The sequence below is a fragment of the Dipteris shenzhenensis genome, chromosome 7 (genome assembly GCF_047967505.1).
Source record: "Dipteris shenzhenensis isolate YYH24624 ecotype China chromosome 7, Dip_SZ_1.0, whole genome shotgun sequence".
In the NCBI taxonomy this organism is placed as follows: Eukaryota; Viridiplantae; Streptophyta; class Polypodiopsida; order Gleicheniales; family Dipteridaceae; genus Dipteris; species Dipteris shenzhenensis.
Window position 1 is genome coordinate 53,798,668 of NC_141602.1, and position 20,315 is coordinate 53,818,982.

At 46.7% G+C, this 20,315-nt stretch overlaps 1 protein-coding gene across 2 annotated transcripts in view; it reads left to right on the plus strand.

The window, feature by feature from the left end:
* Positions 1-20,315, plus strand: part of LOC147900502 (uncharacterized) — a 67,666-nt gene that overhangs the window by 36,077 nt on the left and 11,274 nt on the right. For both annotated transcript variants that reach the window (XM_087376536.1, XM_087376537.1), the window contains 5 exons: positions 3,417-3,530; positions 3,712-3,768; positions 3,917-3,983; positions 4,082-4,135; positions 17,305-17,379. In XM_087376536.1, the coding sequence (XP_087232662.1) occupies positions 3,417-3,530; positions 3,712-3,768; positions 3,917-3,983; positions 4,082-4,135; positions 17,305-17,379 (367 nt within the window). The remainder of the gene's footprint in view (positions 1-3,416; positions 3,531-3,711; positions 3,769-3,916; positions 3,984-4,081; positions 4,136-17,304; positions 17,380-20,315) is intronic.

The following is a 20,315-nucleotide window of genomic DNA, read 5'->3' on the forward strand; positions in this document are numbered from 1 at the left end:
ATCTTAGCAACTTGAGTGATCTCTTGTAGCATCATTCTAGATAAGCTGAAGAACCTAGCTTTGCCTCGAACTCAAAGGCCTAAATGCCCCTAATAGCTAGAGCAACATGCCCCTAATGAAAACCTAAGGTCCCAACCAAAGTCGTCATAGCTCCAAATGCCTTGGATCGCAAGGCATTGCCGCAAGAAACATTGAATAGCTCATGAACTCCTGTGCAGCAATGATAAGGACCATCTCTCCCCATCTACTCTAGCCAAGGGCCACTATGGAGTCTTCCATGTGTGAGAGATCTTCCATGATTCATGACTAGAGCAAACCAGGTCTAGAATTTGAAGAACTATCATCAGCACTGCTTTGTCTCTTAGGTGACAATCTGCAGCAGGAGGAGGGAACTAGCTCGAGCCATCTACCAATGCAGTGTGAAAGGAAGGTGCAGCTCTAACTATTGAGGTTTCTCAGGCCAAAATCACTCTCCGAGATCCCACTGCACTTCCTTACATAGGCGGCCCTTTCAAGGATAGAGTCCTAAGGCTAGCTAGGTCTACCTACATCATGATCCTTTACCACTGCATTGCCTCAGGAACAAGATCGGCTACTAGAAGGTGCTTGCGACTCGGATTGCGATGTACCTCCACCACAATATAAGAGAACAAAGGAAGGATGTGACGTGGGAGCATGGCGAGTGTGGGAGAGATCCCATTAGAGAGCGGCCTCTTGTTATACGCTTCAGGGACACTCAGGCATGCCTGGCAGCTTTGCGTCATAGATCAGCTCTATGGGATCACCCCACTATATCTATGGATGAGGACCTAACTCCTTTACAAATAGAGGAGAGATGTGCCGTTTTGCAACTGCGTGATGCTGCCACATTCTTGAAGATATGCATGGGATCAAGCAAGTGATTGATCTTGAGGTGGGACCAATATGGTAAACGATAAAAGATGGAGTATCTAAACAAAATAAAGTGTTAGCGGGCAATCTTTATTTCCAGCCAATATAGCACACAATAGTTAGAAACCCTTACCGACTCATGCCAAGTGGTGGAGGAGTCGTGGAACCGTCCCAAATTCTCATCCAATCTCCCGCGGTGAGTGATTGTGGAAGGACTTCATTCCAAGGGGCAACATATCTAGGATGATCAGGTGGGAGAAATCGATGGTGATTCTCATAGATGACCTTATTCAATGCATCTGCCCGTGAGGCAACTAGCGAAGGGAGACAAGAGATCCACATTCTAGGTTTTTTTTGGATCCGCCGACTACGACACACCACCAACCGTGATCTCTTAATAGAGACCTGCTACTTCCCATCAGAGACCTCACATTTTGCCAGGGCAATATGGGAGGAGGCAGAGACATCACTATGTACACCCTCTATCATGATATCATGGATTTCTTGAGCCGCAGAGATGTTCTCCTAGTGGGGGACTTCAATGCGCGGATAGCATGCCAAGTGCCACTACTAGATTTTCGGGAGGATGTTATTTTACTTCCCGACATAGATATGACTGACACTAACATATCAGGAGTGTCTGCTGATAGACGGTCCCCTATCCCTTCTTACGAACATGCACTACTGGATCTAGGTACGGCACACGATCTCATTATCTATAATGGTCTTGAGCAATGGCCCTCCACCAATGGCCCTCCACCTGCTTTCTGCATGAGGGGGGTCTAGCGTAGTTGATTATATCTTGGGATCCCCTGCCTTCACATCACATATCACAGACTTCTCCATCTCACCACCACCACCTGGGGCTGATCACACATATCTCTTCTTCAATATCACGACTCCCCGCCTTGCTCTACCACTCACCACACCACCCACCTACACTATATATCACGACATACACTTTGACCAGAGCCTCTCACCCATATACTCTGCACGGCTCTACACTTTACTCACCTATATTGACCACATACCCCTCCTAGAGGACCGAGGCACGTTGATTAGCCGATCACTGCACGAAGCTGCCCTTCATGCCTCCCGTACACCAGCTATGGCTATACATTTTGGTTAGCACGTGGACCTAAAAATAGTGTTCGTTAATAGGGACCTGCTAGTGTTTATGATCGAGCAAAGAGATGCCTCATTTATTTGTGCAATAGTGGATCTAATATGCAGTTTGTGATATCACAGTTGAGCAAATATATGCATAGCATAAGGACGCAACGTTGAAAGCGGTTAAGCATGTATTTTGTTATTTGCAAGACACATAGTCATATGGATTATTGTTTACCAAGGGGGGTGACTTGCAGTTCCATGCTTACAGTCATTTGAATTGGGCTAGAGACTTTTCTTGAAATCATGCATTTTTTGGTTGACTAAGGAACAGTCTATGGGGCTACCTCGTCATGTGAAGTTGAGTATAGGCTAGCTTTCACTACGATGGCGGAATGTGTATGGCTTAGGAGATTGGTTGCAGATCTTCATAGGTTTTTACAGTCACCCAATCCAATTGTCATGGACAGTGCCATTGCAGTAGCACAGAATCTTGTGTTCCCACACGAGACACATTGAGGTACATTATCATTATGTCAAAGAGAGATTATATGCAGGGGAGACTAATGTGCTAGAATGTGGCATCGACCGTGATGGTCTAGACGTCAGGCTCGGGGGTGGCTCAGGGCACTGAGCCTACAGCTGGGAGGTGGACTGCTAGCTCGACCCTTGCGGGATTGTCCCATGGTTTTGAGGACTTTGGCTTGGAATTGTACCCCACCAGGGTTAGACATCATTTGACCTGGTTGGGGGTGTTTCAAAGTGTATTAGTATGGTTAGAAGGTTAGGTGCACTTTTTCCCTTGAGTTAGTGTGTGCGCGCGCGCACACTCTCAACCCTAGTTAATGGTCAATTATGCTTTTGTCATGTTCACACCCTTTTCTTCTACTCACTCATTCATACTCATTCTGAATTGGATGAGTTTCTGCTCCAGCTCCTTGCCTCCTCGAACTTGCTTTCTTTTGTCTCCAGCAGGAAAGCTTCAGGGGAACCTCAAAGTGTTGTGCACATTTCTGCAAGGTTCGGCCTGCAAGCACCGTCTACATCCTGACAGATTATGGAATGTGGTGGTCGTATATTCTATCACACTTGCTATTAGCGCCTGCTCGTGGGTTACTTTTTTTAATCTGGATTTTTGCAAGCATATATAAGAAGTTAGTTTTTTGGGGAAAATTTGAAACATACCAGTAGTGTTACTGGATAGCACAATGTTAGTGCTGCCTATTTAACAGGCCTGTGGAGTCCAGTCATACCAGATGGATGGTTCACAGATATCTAAGGCAGGGAAGGCAGAGAGTAGGCATTAGACATATAACAATAGGGAAAAGTTTGTGCTGCCATCACCGTGTTCAAAATTTCAGATTGTTTGCTATGTGGCAATAATGATATCAAAAGGTAGTTGTATGGGATTTCAGGTATCTAAAATTGGTGAGAAAGCATGGGTTGGAGATTTCTCAGCCAGGCTTGGAGCCGACTAGAGGTTTGACCTGGCAAATGACAAAGCGACTGGGAAATTCAGAAGTACACAAGTGAGATCCTGTACTTTCAATATACATTTGTCAATAGATGAAATGCCTCATAATCACCCTTTGTTTGTATATAGAGAATAAAATTTAGCGCAGTTTAAGAATGTTAAATGTTTGAAAATGATATAGTATAATTAAATTTGGATTTGAAAGGCTTTTGCATCAATTTGCACTTGCTTTTCAGGACAACAGAGGAGAGGCCTGGTTGGTGTGAAGATCCCCACAAGCCACCTTGTGCTGGGTATATGTCCTTCCTCTCTTTTGCTACAGTGCTTCCAAACTGAGAATGGCCTTTTTATTTTCTGGCTTAAGGAAGGCATTGAATTCGTAAGCAGTTGGATTTTGGTGAACAAATTCTGAGTGGCAGCTTCTCAAGGTATTTGATGCAGATTTGTGGAGATTATGGCACCTGCCTTCTCAAGAGCTGCATGGCGATGTGTTTGGCACATGATACAGGTTTGTGATCCATAAAAGTGATGGCAAAATGCTTTCTTTAAATCCGGTGTCTGGGTCGATGTTGGCTGATCAATAAACGTTTTCTTCTGGTTTTGCAGAATGATCTAGTCCATGGCTGGGGCCTCGACTTTGCATTGGGAAGATGCGTTGAGGTGAGACTACTAACAGTACATGTTTTCCATAACTATATTAATAAGTCAAGAAATTGAATCTCCCAATTCTGTAACGGGCCTTGAGACATCAATCACAGTGTGATCTAAGCTCAAAAGTTCAAAGACCACAGAACTTGTGAGAAGAGACTTAAATGGTTCCTGCTGCTGATCCTGACCTGAGAGCTTTGCAAAATGGTTAACCTGTGTATCGAGCATTGAGGCATAGATCTTCGACATGACATGCTCAATTATAATGGTCCTAGAGTTTTCTGGGCTCATGGGGTCCCCTGCCTTGTGAATGGGAGTGATGGTGTTAAGGGTCCAGATTGTGGGGAAAACCGGTGTAGACGGCTTCATTAAAAAGGTTTTCCAAGATTGGAATAGTCCATATGCAATGTATTCAGTACGTAGTCCTCACGACCTTTGGCTCAGCTATTATGTAGCTTTAGAGCTGCGTGCCTGATGCCACCAGTGGTAAACAATGCACATGAGGTGGGGTGGGGTATCTATGTGATAGGTCTTTGTTAGAAATGGACCCCATGGGGAAACAATATTGCAAACCTTCTTTATTTCAGCCCATGATGGAGATGCATTGCAATAGAGGCCAAAATGGACTAGAATAGGCTGAGAAGCTATAAAAGCTTGCCAAAGGATAGAGAAAAGACTCCTAAAAAATAAATAGTATCAAAATTTGGGGGTGGGTTGTGGTTCTAGTTACTAGGGAACATTGTTCCTCCTTCTGGAGTGGGTGGAATGCCGTTCACTGTTGGGAGCCATACCCAAAGTGCTCGGAACATTTCTGAAACATGTTTCCGATCCAGAATGCCAGGGAACTCCGTTCCCCTATGTTTCCCCTGTGTTCCTTACCTGGCACCATGCGGAACCCTATAAAATTCCGAAACAGTGTGTTTTTGCACTGTTTTGTGTTGCTTCCACTCTTTAGCGTTCTACTCAACGTCTCAGCCCCCCTCTTGTTTAGCCCACCCTTTCCTCTTTCAGCCCCCTCCTATTCTCACTACTAGCCCGCCCCTCCTCTCAGTCCACCCATACTTCTCAGCCTTTTCCTCTCAGCCTCACCTTGCTGCTCCTACTCTCAGGCTTGCACCCCCTTTTCTTCCAGGTTCTCACTGCTCAGCCCCTCCCTTGTGCTGCAAATTTGCAGCCCTTGAGCATACAAGTGGAATTATCGCTTTTGTAAAGCACCAAAAGGTGCAGGCATAGAACCGAGTGCGGGCTCATTTAGTGGGACTGAGGGGGCAAGGTGAAACCAGCCTCAACAACGTAAAGGGTGGTAGGATCCACGCAAATACAGCATATACAGTAAATAGACAAGAAAATTTGCAACACACCACAAATCACAGGGGAGCTAGAGCGCTCCTACTTAGAAATGAAGACACCGATTGGCCCCAAACGTTGGCGCCCCTTGCGGTATTTATTTAACATTCATTTGAAGCCAAGAGGCTGGTTACAAAGGTCTTTGGTAAGCTGCTCCATAGGCAAACCAACGCCCTCATACTTCCTGTCCAGCCCACCCTGTAATTCCTTGCTCAACTTCAAAGGGTGAACAGCATCCAATCCCTAGGCAATCCTATATCCTCAGCCAACTAAAGCATGCACAGAGACCCCAATAGCATCCACTGTGTGAACCACTCCTGCAATCGCACATCCAAGTGCCCAACCAGCCAAACACAGCTGAACAACTGCAAGACAAAGCCCTCAACAGCTGAACTCTGGTGCAATCAAACAACCAAACACCAGTCAATAGCCTCCTTGGCCACTGCCCAACAGCATAAATCAACCCTTCTTCGCGAGGAAACAAATGCAAATGCAATAACTAACCAACAACCAACCTGGGAACGGAAAAAGCAAGCAAAGACAAGCCTTCTTCTACCTAGAATCCATAGAAGAAAGGTCACCGTGGCTAGTTGATTCTGCTCTGCTCTGGCACAGCCCCAAGAGCAGCTTAGAAGCGAACACCCACGCTTGGAAAGCTACCAAAACTAGTTGCAAGGCCCAGAAAGCTCCAGAAAATCAGGGCGAAATCTCCTGCAAAGCCTGAAAGCCTGAAAAGGCAAGTCGCATTTCACCTAGAGCATCCTGGTCAAGTCATGAACTCCTGAAACAGCCCTAGAACCAATCGCAGGCACCTAGAACAGCCTCGAAGAGCCCAAAAGCAAATCACAAACTAGAACAGACACCCTGGTAAAAACCGCCACCTGCAACAAGCTCCTGGATCAATTGCGATTTGCTCTGGCAGGCCCAAGATCACCTGGAACTGGCCCCTGGGTAAAAACGAATTTCCCTGGCAAGGCTCTGGATCACTTGAAACTGGCCCCTAGGTAAAAACGAATCTCCCTAGCAGGCTTTGGATTACCTGAAACTGGCCCTCGGGTAAAAACAAATTTCCCTGGCAGGCTTTGGAAGCTCCAAACTGATGATCTGGCTCCTCTGAAACTGATTTGGCCAACTGAATCTAAAAGAAGGGCTCCTCCCCCCTTTTAAGCCCTAGGCTCCAAAAAGTAGTGTTTTTTAATTGCACCACTCTTCCCCCTCTTGCACATTTGGCCCTAGGAATTAATTGCCTAGTAACTGGACGCACATTCACTATTTCCAAGGGCCCACTAGGAATTTTAATTCCCGAAGTCCCGTCTTATGGCCGGATCCTCGCGCCCCAGAGACTCAAGGCAGTCACGAGTCGCAAATCAAAAGTCCCATAATATCACGTGGTCATGACAGGCCCCCCTCTTGAAAGAAGGCAAACGTCCTCGATTGCTTGCAAACCAAAGAGTAGCAATGGAAAAATCAAAAGAAAATGAAATAACCAAAGCTGAAATAGAAAAATAACCAAAAAAACCAAATCTGAAAGACAGCCAACAATGCCATCAACAGATTAACCAAGTCTGAAGTGGGAGCGACCCAACAGACCAACCAAACCTGAAAGGACAGCTTGCCAATGCCGCCAACAGTTCAACCAACAATGAATATGTATGTGTAGAGCCATGGTAACAAATACATAATACATTGCGCATAAGATGCATCAAAACCAAGTGGTTAGCACACCAATCATAGAGGCCATCACGGCGAAGATACTGTCAGCAACCAGTACTTCGGGTGAAACGAAATGCAACACCAAGTGTCCTCTAAGATACATGAGCGGGTCAGTATAACAAGAATGGAAGCGCTAACTCCCCCCCTGTGCATTAGGTAATGCTACAGACACCTGGCGCTCTGCTGAACCTGAATGAGTACCACGTAAAGTGGGCTCCAACTGGAAAGCCTCAAGATAAAGCTGTAACACTTGAGGAGTATGTGCCAACTTGTCCTCCATCCACTTCGCATGCAATGATGAATAGTTACAAAACTTCACCAAATATCGTCGGACAACTTTACCTTTTACCTTCCTTTCCCGATGTGCTAGGATTTGCTCGGGTACGAGGATCTCATCCAAGTCCTCCACCTCTAGCTGAATCTCCGAAGGCAAATCCATAGGCACATCACCTTGAAAAGGCTTAAGGAGACTCACATGAAAAGCATTGTGAATCTTCCAATGATCAGGTAACTGTAAGCAAAATGCTACATCATTAATCTTTTGAGTTACCTTGAAAGGCCCATAGTAGCTCATACTTAGCTTAGGGAATAGCCGAGTACAACCCCGTGGACTTTTCAGCCTTGCTTTCTGAAAACGCAGCAAGACATAATCACCTTCCTTGATGACAACGTCACGCGTGTGCTTGCCTGCTGCCTTTTTCTGCTTCTCCTGTGACTTATGCAAAGCTTGCTTCACCTTTTGATAGGCTATGTCCAAGCTTTCCACATACTTACCAGCCTCAAAAATCTTATCTTTTGTCTGCAAGATGGGTGGAATCTTACGTCGGCCTTCCACTATCTCAAATGGAGCCTTACCTGTGGAAGAATGTACCGTATTATTGTAAGCATACTCCACCAAAAGTAAGAACTTCTCCCGGTGCTCTGAAACATAACATTTCAGCAAATCTAGAGCTGTGGAATCAGCCTCCTCCAATTGCCCATCGGTCTATGGATGAAAAGCAGAAGAAAATAGGAGAGTAGTGCCCATATTCTCAAAAATTCCCCACTAAAACAAGCTAGCCATGCGCGGGTCTCTATCACTCATAATGGACTTTGGCATACCATGATACTTGAAGATATTCTGCATGAACAACTTCATCATATGATCTGCCCCAATCTTCTTCTGTGCAGGAATGAAGTGCGCCTGCTTACTGAAGTCCATATTCCATCAGTACCTGTAGGTGTCCTTGGCAAATAAAAAATGAAATCCATGGCTATGCTCTCCCATGGTTCATCGGATATGGGCAAAGAACGTAACAGTCTAGGAGTCTTCCTGCGATCATACTTCGCCTTCTGATAGGTTAGGCATGTGCGGACATACTCATCAACATCGTGATGCAACGTAGGCCAATAAAAGAAATGCTCCACCGCCTTAACCGTAGCATCAATACCTCGATGTCTTGCATACGGTGGATCATGACATTCCGACATGACCTTTTGCCTTAGCTGCTTAGTTACACATAATCTGCCATGCATCATCATAAACCCATCCTTAAGCACATAATGCTCGTGATGTTGTCCATTAATAAGCTGGTCATAGATTTCAGCAAAATACTCATCTTCCGCATAATAATCCTTCATTTCATCCAACTCATTGTGATAAGCAATTGTCACAGCTGAAACTTGTGGCTTCCTGGACAAGGCATCTACAACCACATTCTTCTTGCCCTCAACATGAACAATCTGAAAAGAAACATTGACAAGAAGTTTGCCCACCTCATGTGCTTCTCGGAGAGCTTAGACTGCGTCAAGAAGTAGCGCAAAGACTGATGATCCGTCTGTACTGTAAAATCAGCTCCCAATAAATAATGCTCCCAAGTGGATAAACCATGAAGGATAGCCAACATCTCCTTCTCATAAATCTGTAAATGCAACTCAGTTGGCTGTAGAATGCGACTCTCATAAGCCACAGGATGCGGTGTGAGAACAGCTCCAATACCATTTTTACCGCATGCACATGAAAAGACTTTCTCAAGTCTGGTAAAATCAGCACCGGATTTGTTGTAAGCTTGTGCTTCAACTCCTCAAAAGAGTCATTCTCTGCTTGTGCCCACTGGAAAGGTCTCTCCTTCTTGGAAAGCGCATGCATAGGGGCTGCAATTTTTGCAAAGTGACGGATAAAATGACGGTAGTAGGAACACAAACCCAAGAAACTACGAACCTCACGCAAATTCTTTGGTTGTGGCCATACTCCGTATTGCTTCCACTTTAGCTAGATCCATACGCGAACCCCATGCTTAGAAACAATATGCCCTAGAAAATGAATCTCAACCATGAAAAACTCACTCTTCTTGGGGTTTATGAGCAACCTTTGCTTCCTGAGCTCTGTGAACACAATTGCGAGATGCTCCCGATGCTCGTCCTCATCTTTCGAAAATACAATCATGTCATCAAAGAAAGTACCCACAAAGGCTCTGTGCTCTCGAAAGATCCGGCAGGAACATTAGTGAGTCCGAAAGGCATAACCAAAAACTCATACAACCCAAAAGAAGTCTTGAACGCCGTCTTATGGACATCCTTTGGTCGTATGCGAACCTGATGGTACCCACTCTTCAAATTCAACCTATCCAGAATATCATCGATTCTAGGTATAGGGAAGTGATTCTTAATGGTGATTTTATTTAGGGCGCAGTAATCAATACACATTCACCAAGAACCATCCTTATTTTGAACCAACAGAACTGGAGAGCAATAAGGCGATGAACTTGGCTGAATCAACCCCTTCTCCAAAAGTTCATTTACCTGACTCATGATCTCCTCCTGCTGTGCCACACTAACTCTGTAAGGTGGTCTATTGGGTGGACTACTGCCAAGTATGATGTCAATCCCATGGTCCTCTGGCCTTTTTGGTGGAAGCTCACTAGGCAACTCATTAGAAAAGCAATCTGAAAATTCAGTTAGAAAAACAGCCCTTTGCTTTTCTAAATGGGAAACAATATGCTCTTCATTTACAGGGGGTATCTCTCGAGCAAAAACCATGTACGCAGAAATATGACTTTTCATTACAGAATTAATGGCCGTTAAAACTGGGACAGACTCCCCTTTTAATTTCGCGTCAATTACATGGGTCTTCCCCTTATGCAAAACTGTAATTTTTCTCTTCTTGGCTTCGATCACCGCATCCCAACGATGCATCCATGGCATACCCAACAAAACGTCACAACCTGCAAGTGGCATAATGGAAAAATCTTCGTTGTCCACAAAAGACTGGATATGTATGCGCAACTTCCCTATATTAGGTGTGACAGGAGTAGTGAACTCCGGGTTAGCCATGCTAGCTTCACAACTCGGTCCCATCTCCTTAGCTCGAATGCCCAATCTCACTGCCATCTCGAGAGAAATAAAATTGGCCTTTGTACCGAAACCAGCCTCAACAACGTAAAGGGTGGTAGGATCCACACAAATACACCATATACAGTAAATAGACAAGCAAATTTGCAACACACCACAAATCACAGGGGAGCTAGAGTGCTCCACAGTAAGGCTCACGGATCCCTCCCTATGTGACATATTTATTGAATAGTATGCTGTCTCCTTCATTGGACTCGCACCAAGCCAACCACAGGCTCCCCTCTTGAAGAAGTTAGGTGGATCCCGGCAATGGAACCACTGAAACCAACCTCAACAACATAAAGGGTGGTAGGATCCACGCAAATACAGCATATACAGTAAATAAACAAGCAAATTTGCAGCACACCACAAATCACAGGTGAGCTAGAGTGCTCCTACTCAGAAACAAAGACACTGATTGGTCCCAAACGCTGGTGCCCCTTGTGGTATTTATTTAACATTCATTTGAAGCCAAGAGGTTGATTACAAAGGTCTCTGGGAAGTTGCTCCACAACACTGTCTGAACCACTCCTGCAATCGCACATCCAAGTGCCCAACCAGCCAAACGCGGCTGAACAACTGCAAGACAAAGCCCTCAACAGCTGAACTGTGGTGCAATCAAACAACCAAACACTTCCCAGCGGGTTGCCACAGTCTATAGCCTCCTTGGCCACTGCCCAACAGCATAAATCAACCCTTCTTCGCGAGGAAAGAAACCCAAATGCAATAACTAGCTAGCAACCAACCTGGGAATGGAAAAAGCAGGCAAAGACAAGCCTTCTTCTACCTGGAATCCACAGAAGAAAGGTCACCCTGGCTAGAAAACCAAGATCCTGCAGAGATAAGTTGATTTTGCTCTGGCACAGCCCCAAGAGCAGCTTAGAAGCGAACACCCACGCCTAGAAAGTTACCAAAACCAGTCACAACACCCAGAATGCTCCTGGACATCAGGTCGAAATCTCCTGCAGAGCCTGAAAGCCTGACAAGGCAAGTCGCATTTCACCTGGAGCAGCCTGGTCAAGTCATGAACTCCTGAAACAGCCCTAGAGCCAATCGTAGGCACCTGGAACAGCCTGGAAGAGCCCAAAAGCAAATCGCAAACTGGAACAGACACCCTGGCAGAAATCGCCACCTGCAAGAGGCTCCTAGATCAGTTGTGATTTGCTGTGGTAGGCCCTGGATCACCTGGAACTGGCCCCTAGGTAAAAACAAATTTCCCTGGTAGGTCCTGGATCACCTGAAACTGGCCCCTAGGTAAAAACGAATTTCCTTGGCAGGCTCTGGATCACCTGAAATTGGCTCCTGGGTAAAAACGAATTTCCCTGGCAGGCTCTGGATCACTTGAAACTGGCCCCTGGGTAAAAACGAATTTCCCTGGCAGGCTCTGGAAGCTCCAAGCTGATGATCAGGCTCCTCTAAAACTGATTTGGCCAATTGAATCTAAAAGAAGGGCTCTTGCCCCCTTTTAAAGTCCTAGGCTTCAAAAAGCAGTGTTTTTTAATTGCACCACTCTTTTGGCCCCTTGTTGCACATTTGGCCCTAGGAATTAATTGCCTAGTAACTGGACGCACATTCACTATTTCCAAGGGCCCACTAGGAATTTTAATTCTCGAAGTCCTGCCCCATGGCTAGACCCTTGTGCCCCAGAGACTCAAGGCAGTCACGCGCAAATTACGGGAGTCGCAAATCAAAAGTCCCATAATTTCACGGCCTCGTGACACAAGGCATCTCCGGTTGCCCTTTAGTTGCAATAGGGAACCTCAACACGTTTTGAAGGCACTTGCAAAGGTGTTGGACAGTATTCCACGACCTGTTCTTGATCCTCAAGGTCAAGCATTGCTAACCCCAGGTGCAACCGGTTCTTCCACATGTGGTAGCACACCTGCTTCCGCTTCTATTTCTGCCTTCTTCTTCACGTGGCATACATCATCGATGCACAATGCTTATACTTCTCAATAGAATCCCGTGGCTGAGCGGAAGAATAGGTCAGTAATGGAGATGGCCAGGTGCATGTTGAAAGGCAAACATTTGCCTAACAAGTTGTGGTTGGATGCCGTCATGTGTGCTAATTACATTTTGAATAGATGTCCCGCAAAAGCATTGCTGACTATCACACCTCATGAGGCTTGGACGGGTCGTAAGCCTCGCATTTCTCACATGAGGACTTTTGGATGCTTGGCCTATGCTCATGTGCCTTCACAGACATGCACCAAGTTGGATGATAAAGCTGTCAAGTGCATTTTTATTGGATAGAGCTCAGAGAGCAAGGGCTATAAGCTCTATCAACCCTGCAGGGACAAGTGTTTTGTCAGTCGGGATGTTGTGTTTGATGATTCTACCACTATGCCTTTGTTGGACGGTCAAAAACAGCCTGTTGTTGATGCCCCAGATATTTTTGATAGCTCGATGCCTTTGTTTCCATCCGATGCTCAGGATGATGTTCCATTTGAGGTTGTCCCTCCTCCATCTGTTGGTCATTTGCAGCCACATGTGCAGCCAGATATTCAGCCTGATATGCTTCTCATTGATCAGGATCATTTGCACAGGGTTCTTGATCAAGAAAGAGCTGAAATCTAGAAGCCCAAAAAGGTCCCCTGTTGGCTCCTTGACACATTAAAAGACAGCAAACAAGATACTCCTCTGCTAGCCCGTACTAGAGCAGCTGTCCGGAAAGAGCATGCTAGTTTTGTTGCTTATGCATGCGATGAAAAACCATTATGTCATCAAGATGCCTTTCAGAATGATTGTTGGTTGAAGACTATGCAAGTTGAATTGACTTCTATCCATCAGAATAACACTTGGGAGTTTTGTCATTTGCCTCCTGGCAAGAATGCCATTGGAACTAAATGGGTTTATAAAATTAAACGGAAAGCTGATGGTTCAGTGGACCGTTACAAAGCCCGAAGGGCTACACTCAGCAGCAAGGCATTGACTTTGAGGAGACTTTTGATCCCACTTCTAGGATCACTACTATTCATATTGTTATTGCCTTTGCTGCCCACTTTCATTGGGAGGTACATCAGCTTGATATCAAGACAACTTTCCTTCATGGGCATTTGCAGGAAGAGGTCTATATTTCCCAACCCCCTGGCTTTGAGGTTGAAGGTTTTGAAAGCAAGGTATTCCGCTTGAAGAAAGCCCTTTATGGATTGAAGCAAGGGCTTGGTATTTCAAGATTCATACTCATTTGCTCACACTTGGCTTTCAGAACAGCCCTACAGAGGCTACCCTTTACATCCACAAGCGTGGGACAGATTTGCTGATTTTAGTCCTTTATGTGGGTGACATGCTTGTGACTAGGACACATGCTGAGCAAATTGCATATTTTAAGCTCGACATAGCAAATGATCTTGGTCTTTTGCACTACTATCTGGGCATCCAATTTGCGAGCAATGAGGGGGGCATTTTGATGTCACAATCCAAGTACATTGGACAGCTTTTACAGCGTTTTCAGTTTAAGGATTGCAAGCCAGTATCCACACCATTAGAGCTTGGTTTTCACTTCTCTTCTGAAGATGGCAGCGGTACATGTGATATCACTCTATATCAGCAAGCTGTTGGTTGTTTGATTTACCTATGTCATAGAAGACCTGATTTACAGTATGTTGTCTCACAGTTGAGCAGATATATGCACAGCCCATCTATGCACCATTGGCATGCCGTGAAACGTGTCTTTAGATATCTCAAAGGCACTCAGCATTTAGGCCTTCTTTATGGGGCTGATACTTCAGTTGTCATGCATGGATTCACTGATAGTAATTGGGCTGGTTGTTCGGACAATCGTGTGTCACATAGTGGCAACTGTTTCATGCTTGGTACTTCATGCGTTTCTTGGTTTTGCAAGAAGCAGAGTATAGTTGCTACTTCTAGCTGTGAAGTTGAGTACAGAGCAGCCTTTACAACTACAATGGAGTGTGCTTGGCTTCGGAAGCTACTTGCAGATCTTTATGCATGTCAGACTACTCTTACCGTCATCTTCACTAATAGTCAGAGTGCTTTGGCTGTTGCATGGAATCATGTTTTCCATGCTCACACAAAGCATATTGAGGCTCACTATCACTATGTCAGAGAGCGATTATCAGTAGGTGATATTCAGTTGTCTTATGTTCCCACTGGAGACTTCTTGTCAAATCTATTTACGAAGGCTCTACCTTGACCTAAGTTTGAGGCTTTTCGGCAAGCTTTAAACTTAGTACCTTTTGTAACTTGATCTATTGTACTCTGTACAATCATAGGTTGCTATATCTCTACAGGATGAACATGTGCAACCATGACATTAGATATTCAAGTATCCTGAGCTATGTCCATGATACTTCAGCCCATACCATGGAGGGGGGTTTGGAGGCCATTCTTTGGGCTATCCATAGGTGCCACTTATTCCTTGGCATGTGCCATGTAGGCCTAGTTATAGTCAGTTAGGACTATTGGTACAGTTAGCACATGTACCACCGAGGTCAGTTAGGACACTTAGTCCAGTTAGGGCATTTAGCCCTAGAATTTTGTCATATTGGCTGACACTTGAGCCTGCACTTACTATTGCAGCATTGTCAATACATCATCTCGTTTTTGCTCTTCCATCACCCATTTTTGGGCTCCCATTTTCCAACAGAAAACATGATTAAGGGCCAAGATGTCGCCCCCCCCCCCCTCCCCTTTCTCCCCCCACCTTTTATCCAAGTTCGTTATTACAATGAGATACAAGAACAAGGTGTTGTAGTAAATGTTATCAACACCTTCCACGCTTGAGACCAAACTGGGAAGGACTCAAGGCTGAGCAAGCTATGTACAAGACATGAAAAACGCTCAAGGCTGAGCAAGCTGAGCAGTAAGCCTATATACATAAGAAATGTCTCAAAAGATATCCTAGCTGGGTGCTCGAGCCTCCAAGGGCTCTACAATCGTGAGGGAAGATGCCTGCACAATTACCACTGCTTTGACACATCAGTAACACTTTGCCAAAGTTTTGGAAAAGGAGATTCTAATTTAGCATAACTGCGTGTTTCTAGATCTCTGATGCAACTTCAAAAACTATGCAGAACTTAGTGTAAATCTGCTACAGATTTGCCTCAAAATTTGATGTAGCTGTTGGGAGGGAGTAGGATTGCATTGGTAAAAGTGCTGCTGCACGACTGTGTGGGAAACAGCTTGCAGGAGGGGCTGCTGCAGGAGGAGCTACTGTAGAAGTAGTTTCTGCAGAAGAAGAGGCTGCAGCAGGAGGACCTGTTGCAGGGGAGGTTTTTTTAGAGGAGCTGCTGCAGAAGAGGGAGCTGCTACTGCTGCTGCTGTGGAACTGCAGGGAGGAGAGAGCTCCATCAGGGAGGGACTGTTGTAGACTGTGGGGAAGGAGCTGCACCAAGGAGAAGCTGCTGCAGAACTGCCTGGAGAAGGAGTCGCAGCCGGGAAGAGCTGCCGCAGACTGTGGGGGAAAAGAGCTGCAGAGCTGCTGTGGAGAAAGAGCTGCTGCAGGAGCTGGAGGGTATGCACCAGCAAGAGAGGAAAGAGAGGAGAGAATGTGTGGAAATGAAAGAGGCAGTGATATCGCCCTCGGATCTCATAGTAGACTGCACAAACACATAGAAAGTGCTCCTCTGTCTCGACCTCCTCCATCCGGCATAGTGTGCAGATCCTCAAGCTCTCTGGGTATGCCTGCAGCTCTTCCTGCCTCAATCCTCAGCTGATGTGACGAGACACGCAACTGTTAGATGGCGATCCTCAGTGCATGTGAGACTCTCCTATCCTCGCGGTACTGAGGTCTGATGACGAGACTATGCGCCGAGATCCTCAGGAAGTGGTCATGGTAGGACTGGATCTTGCTGGGGGAACTCCTCTCCCCCCCAAGCCCTAGTTGCATGGAGTTGGGGGAGGTCCAACCATATGATACGGTTGATCTCATCTCGTGGGATCATTTTGGGTGGTGCATCCATGCTGTACTGAAGTCTGAAAGTGGGGGAGTATGTCCATCTGAATACCATGACTACCGAACCATGTGGATACCCGTGCGTACCATGCTGTATCAACTCCGCTCTTTGCCAAGCGCTTGGAAGATTCTAATGCTAGCCTTGGTAATCTCCACTAGGGTAAGGCCGAGATACTCTGGAGGAATGTCACTTCCTGAAAGATGGCATCAACTTGGAGAGGGGTCATGGCGAACTTTGCCTGTATAATTTGATGGGGGACCGAGGGCTTACTTTGAATCATCCTAGATCCCATAGTCACCTGTAGCCTCTCAGAGAGAGTGGCCAAAGACAACCCTGTAATTGTGATCATACGCTCGGATCCTTAAATTGCCTTGAGAATTTCGGTATGAGGTCCTAAACACATATTTTATTAGTCACCCTTCAATCATGATCATTTTTGTTCTTTTCGATTTTTCTATCTTTGGTTCTAAATAGGAATTTATGTCAATGACTGTTACATATATATAATTGACTACTAGATATGTATTTTGATATGGGCTTTTACACCTTCTGCTGAATACTGGCTGTTATAATGTACAGCACATTTAGGGAAATGCACCCCAATTTTCTGTATTGCAAGCTGACGCTAAGAGACAATTCCACGAATTTGTGTGAGACAGTCATAGACTGTTGATAAGTAAACATCTTTTGAAGAAAAGTCAAAATATTTAATGGTGATGCACCATTGTCTCTCTTAGAAACTCAAATGTAAAATAGAGAATGAAGGATTCACAGTGGGACAATGGTTGATTGTTCTAATTTTCAATTACTAAGTTCAGGTTTCTTACCTTGCAGCCTGCTCATGAGAAGATTGGAGTGGTTGATAAACAGTACATTATCCACAAAGTTGTGCCATCCTTGGGTAACCAGGTACTTTTAGTCAATATTTATGCTGTTACTTCCACTCTCATGTTATCATTCATGTTGTCTGGCTTGAAGCATATCTTCCAATGCAGATCACTTTCTCCCTGGGGATCCCTGGTCTGCACACTTTGTCTTAGTTTCTACTATTGGGTCTTAATTTTGTCAATCTACTCTGTCTCTCTCCCCGCTGCCTCCCCGCATGAACACATAACCTCTCTCTCTCTCTCTCTCTCTCTCTCTCTCACCGTGTATAAACCATCCTTCCCCATCAAGTTTTGTAAAACCCGCGTGGGTCTTGGTGGTTGAGGCTCTGGTTCGTGTCGTTGTGTGTGTGTGTTCGATCCCTGTGATCGACTTCGGATACGCCTGATTGTGCGTCTTGGGATTGTTCCTACGAAGTAAAAAACTCCTCTCTCTCTCTCTCTCTCTCTCCCTCTCCCCGCTGCCTCTCCTTGCTGCCTCCCTGCTTTGCTCCCTGCTGCCTCCCCGCTTTGCTCTGCTCTGCCCTCACCCGCTCCGCCCTCACCCACTCTGCCCCGCCCTCACCCGCCCCACCCTCACCCGCTCGCTGCTCCGCCCTCACCCGCTCGCTCCCTCCCTACCCGCCTAGCCTCCCTACAGCTGCCTCTCCCGCCGGCTGCCTCCTGCGCCCGCTGCCTCTTCCAATCCTCCGCTCCTGCTGCTCCCCCCACCCACCTGCAGATCCGCCCTCTTGCACCCCTCCTGCCTGCAGCTCCTTCGCGCACTGCCTCCCTGCCTGCAGCCCCTCCGCCCGCTGCCTTCTCTACCCCATAATGAAGGACAAAGGGGGGTGAGGACAGGGGACTCACTTAGGCGGGAGACCGTTTGGTCCAAATATACATACACGAGGAGATGGGGAAGGGAAACGGGGACAAGGGAAAAACACAAAAGCAACTCAACCTGGAGGACTTCAACAAACGCAGCAACCGGAGCGGTTTGACAGTGGACAGCACTGCTACCCAAAAGAAAGGGGCCCACCCGAAGCCTATGTCGCTCATCACAACCTCGACCTCTATGAGTACCACCACCACTTCGCCACCATCATCCGCATCTGCCTCATCATCTACGGCACCTCTCCCCTCCCCCTCTCCTGCATCATCATCACAGGCCTTCTCCCCAATAGCCCCATCAACCACGGTTCCATAGTACTTCTCCCTCGTATCCCCTCTACCTCTCAGTGAGCCACCCTTCATCGCCTCGTCCGGCCTCGCTACTCCTACACCCCACTCCCCCGCCCTCTCGAGATCCAGTTCCCACCTGGACCAGGATATCTTAGATCCCCACGAGATGCTTGGGACTCCCTATTGGCTGAGATACATAGCATCCGGGCCCGTCAGGCAGATCTGACACATTACACTCAAGAGTAGGCTCGATACACCCAGGAGCAAGCCTGCATTATACACGAGCAGGGCACCCTTATCCAGGGGCTCAGACATGACATCACAGCTCCGAGAGGAGCTCGGGACCCTGAGAGCAGCGCTTGGAGGGACCCCAGTCACATAAATGAAGGCACAGATAGCCACGATTTAGTCGGCTATAGTAGAGACGACTAGATGGGTAGACGTGGCAAAATGGGAGCCCGCAAAGGCAACCGTTTCAGTTGCCATACAGGAGCAGCAACAGAGTGTCTCGAAGGCCCTCAACATCCAGATACGAGGGGTCACGCGAGACATCACTAACACCATGATGACGCCCATAGAGGAGGCGATCACCTTTGTGACCACCACCATGGGGGTCCCTGACCACAGCATAGAGGGGAGCATGGCGTGTTGGGAGAGACCCCAACCGAGTGTAGCTCCTAGTCATCCGCTTTAGAGATTCACATGCTCGACTAGTGACACTTTGACATCGAGCCGCTCTACGAGAGCATCCCACCGTGTCCATGGATGAGCATTTGACACCACTACAGATTGAGGAGCGACGAGTTCTTCTCCAACAGCAGGATGTTGCCCGCAAGGAGGAAAAATGGGCCGTGGTCCGAGATGGTAGGTTGTTGACCGGCACACATCGGGCTCTCACCCTTGCCCCCTAAGGGGACGAGGCCTACGAGATTCAGGTTTTTGAGACCCTAGCGTGCACCATTTGGAACTGTAATGGTACCTTATGGTCAAACCCAGGGAACTTCTCGAAATCTTACACAGGACGAGACATAATCTTTTACATGGAGACACACCAGAGTCCAGAGCGTCCACTACCGATAGTTAGTGGCTACACATGGGAGTCAGCCTTCAGGGATGAGACGAGGGATACAGGAGGAGTTTGAGGATCAGGCGGGGTCGCAGTATTATACAGGTCTTCCCTCGCTAGAGCCATCTCTGTTGAGAGGAAGGACGCACACTCCTGATTCATGTGGATCCGGATTCGACACACGGCCACTCGTGACCTTTTCATAGCAATATGCTACTTCCCACCAGACACATCCCACTTCACCAGAGTTGCGTGAGAGGAGGGTGAGACATCGTCATATGCACCTTTACATCCGGAGATCCTAGACCTTTCAGCTCGTGGAGAAGTTCCCCTTGTTGGGGACTTCAACGCCAGGACGAGCACGTGCCAGGCACCACTCCTGGACTTCCGAGACGACTCTATCATGCTACCAGGCATGGACTCAGACGGAGTAGGTATGACTAGGATCTCATCGGACCGACATGGGCCTATTACACCATATGGGCACGCGCTCCTTGACCTGGGCAGGATGCATGATCTCATCATCTACAACGGGCTTGACCTATGGCCCTCCTTAGGTGGTTTTACTTACTTCCCACATGGGGGGGGCACTAGTGTAGTAGATTACATCATGGGATCCCCTACCTTCAGCTCACGTATCACCGACTTCACTGTAGCACCACTCCCTACAGGAGTTGATTCCACATACCTATTCTTCACTATTGCCACCGCACGCTTAGCCACACCACATATGA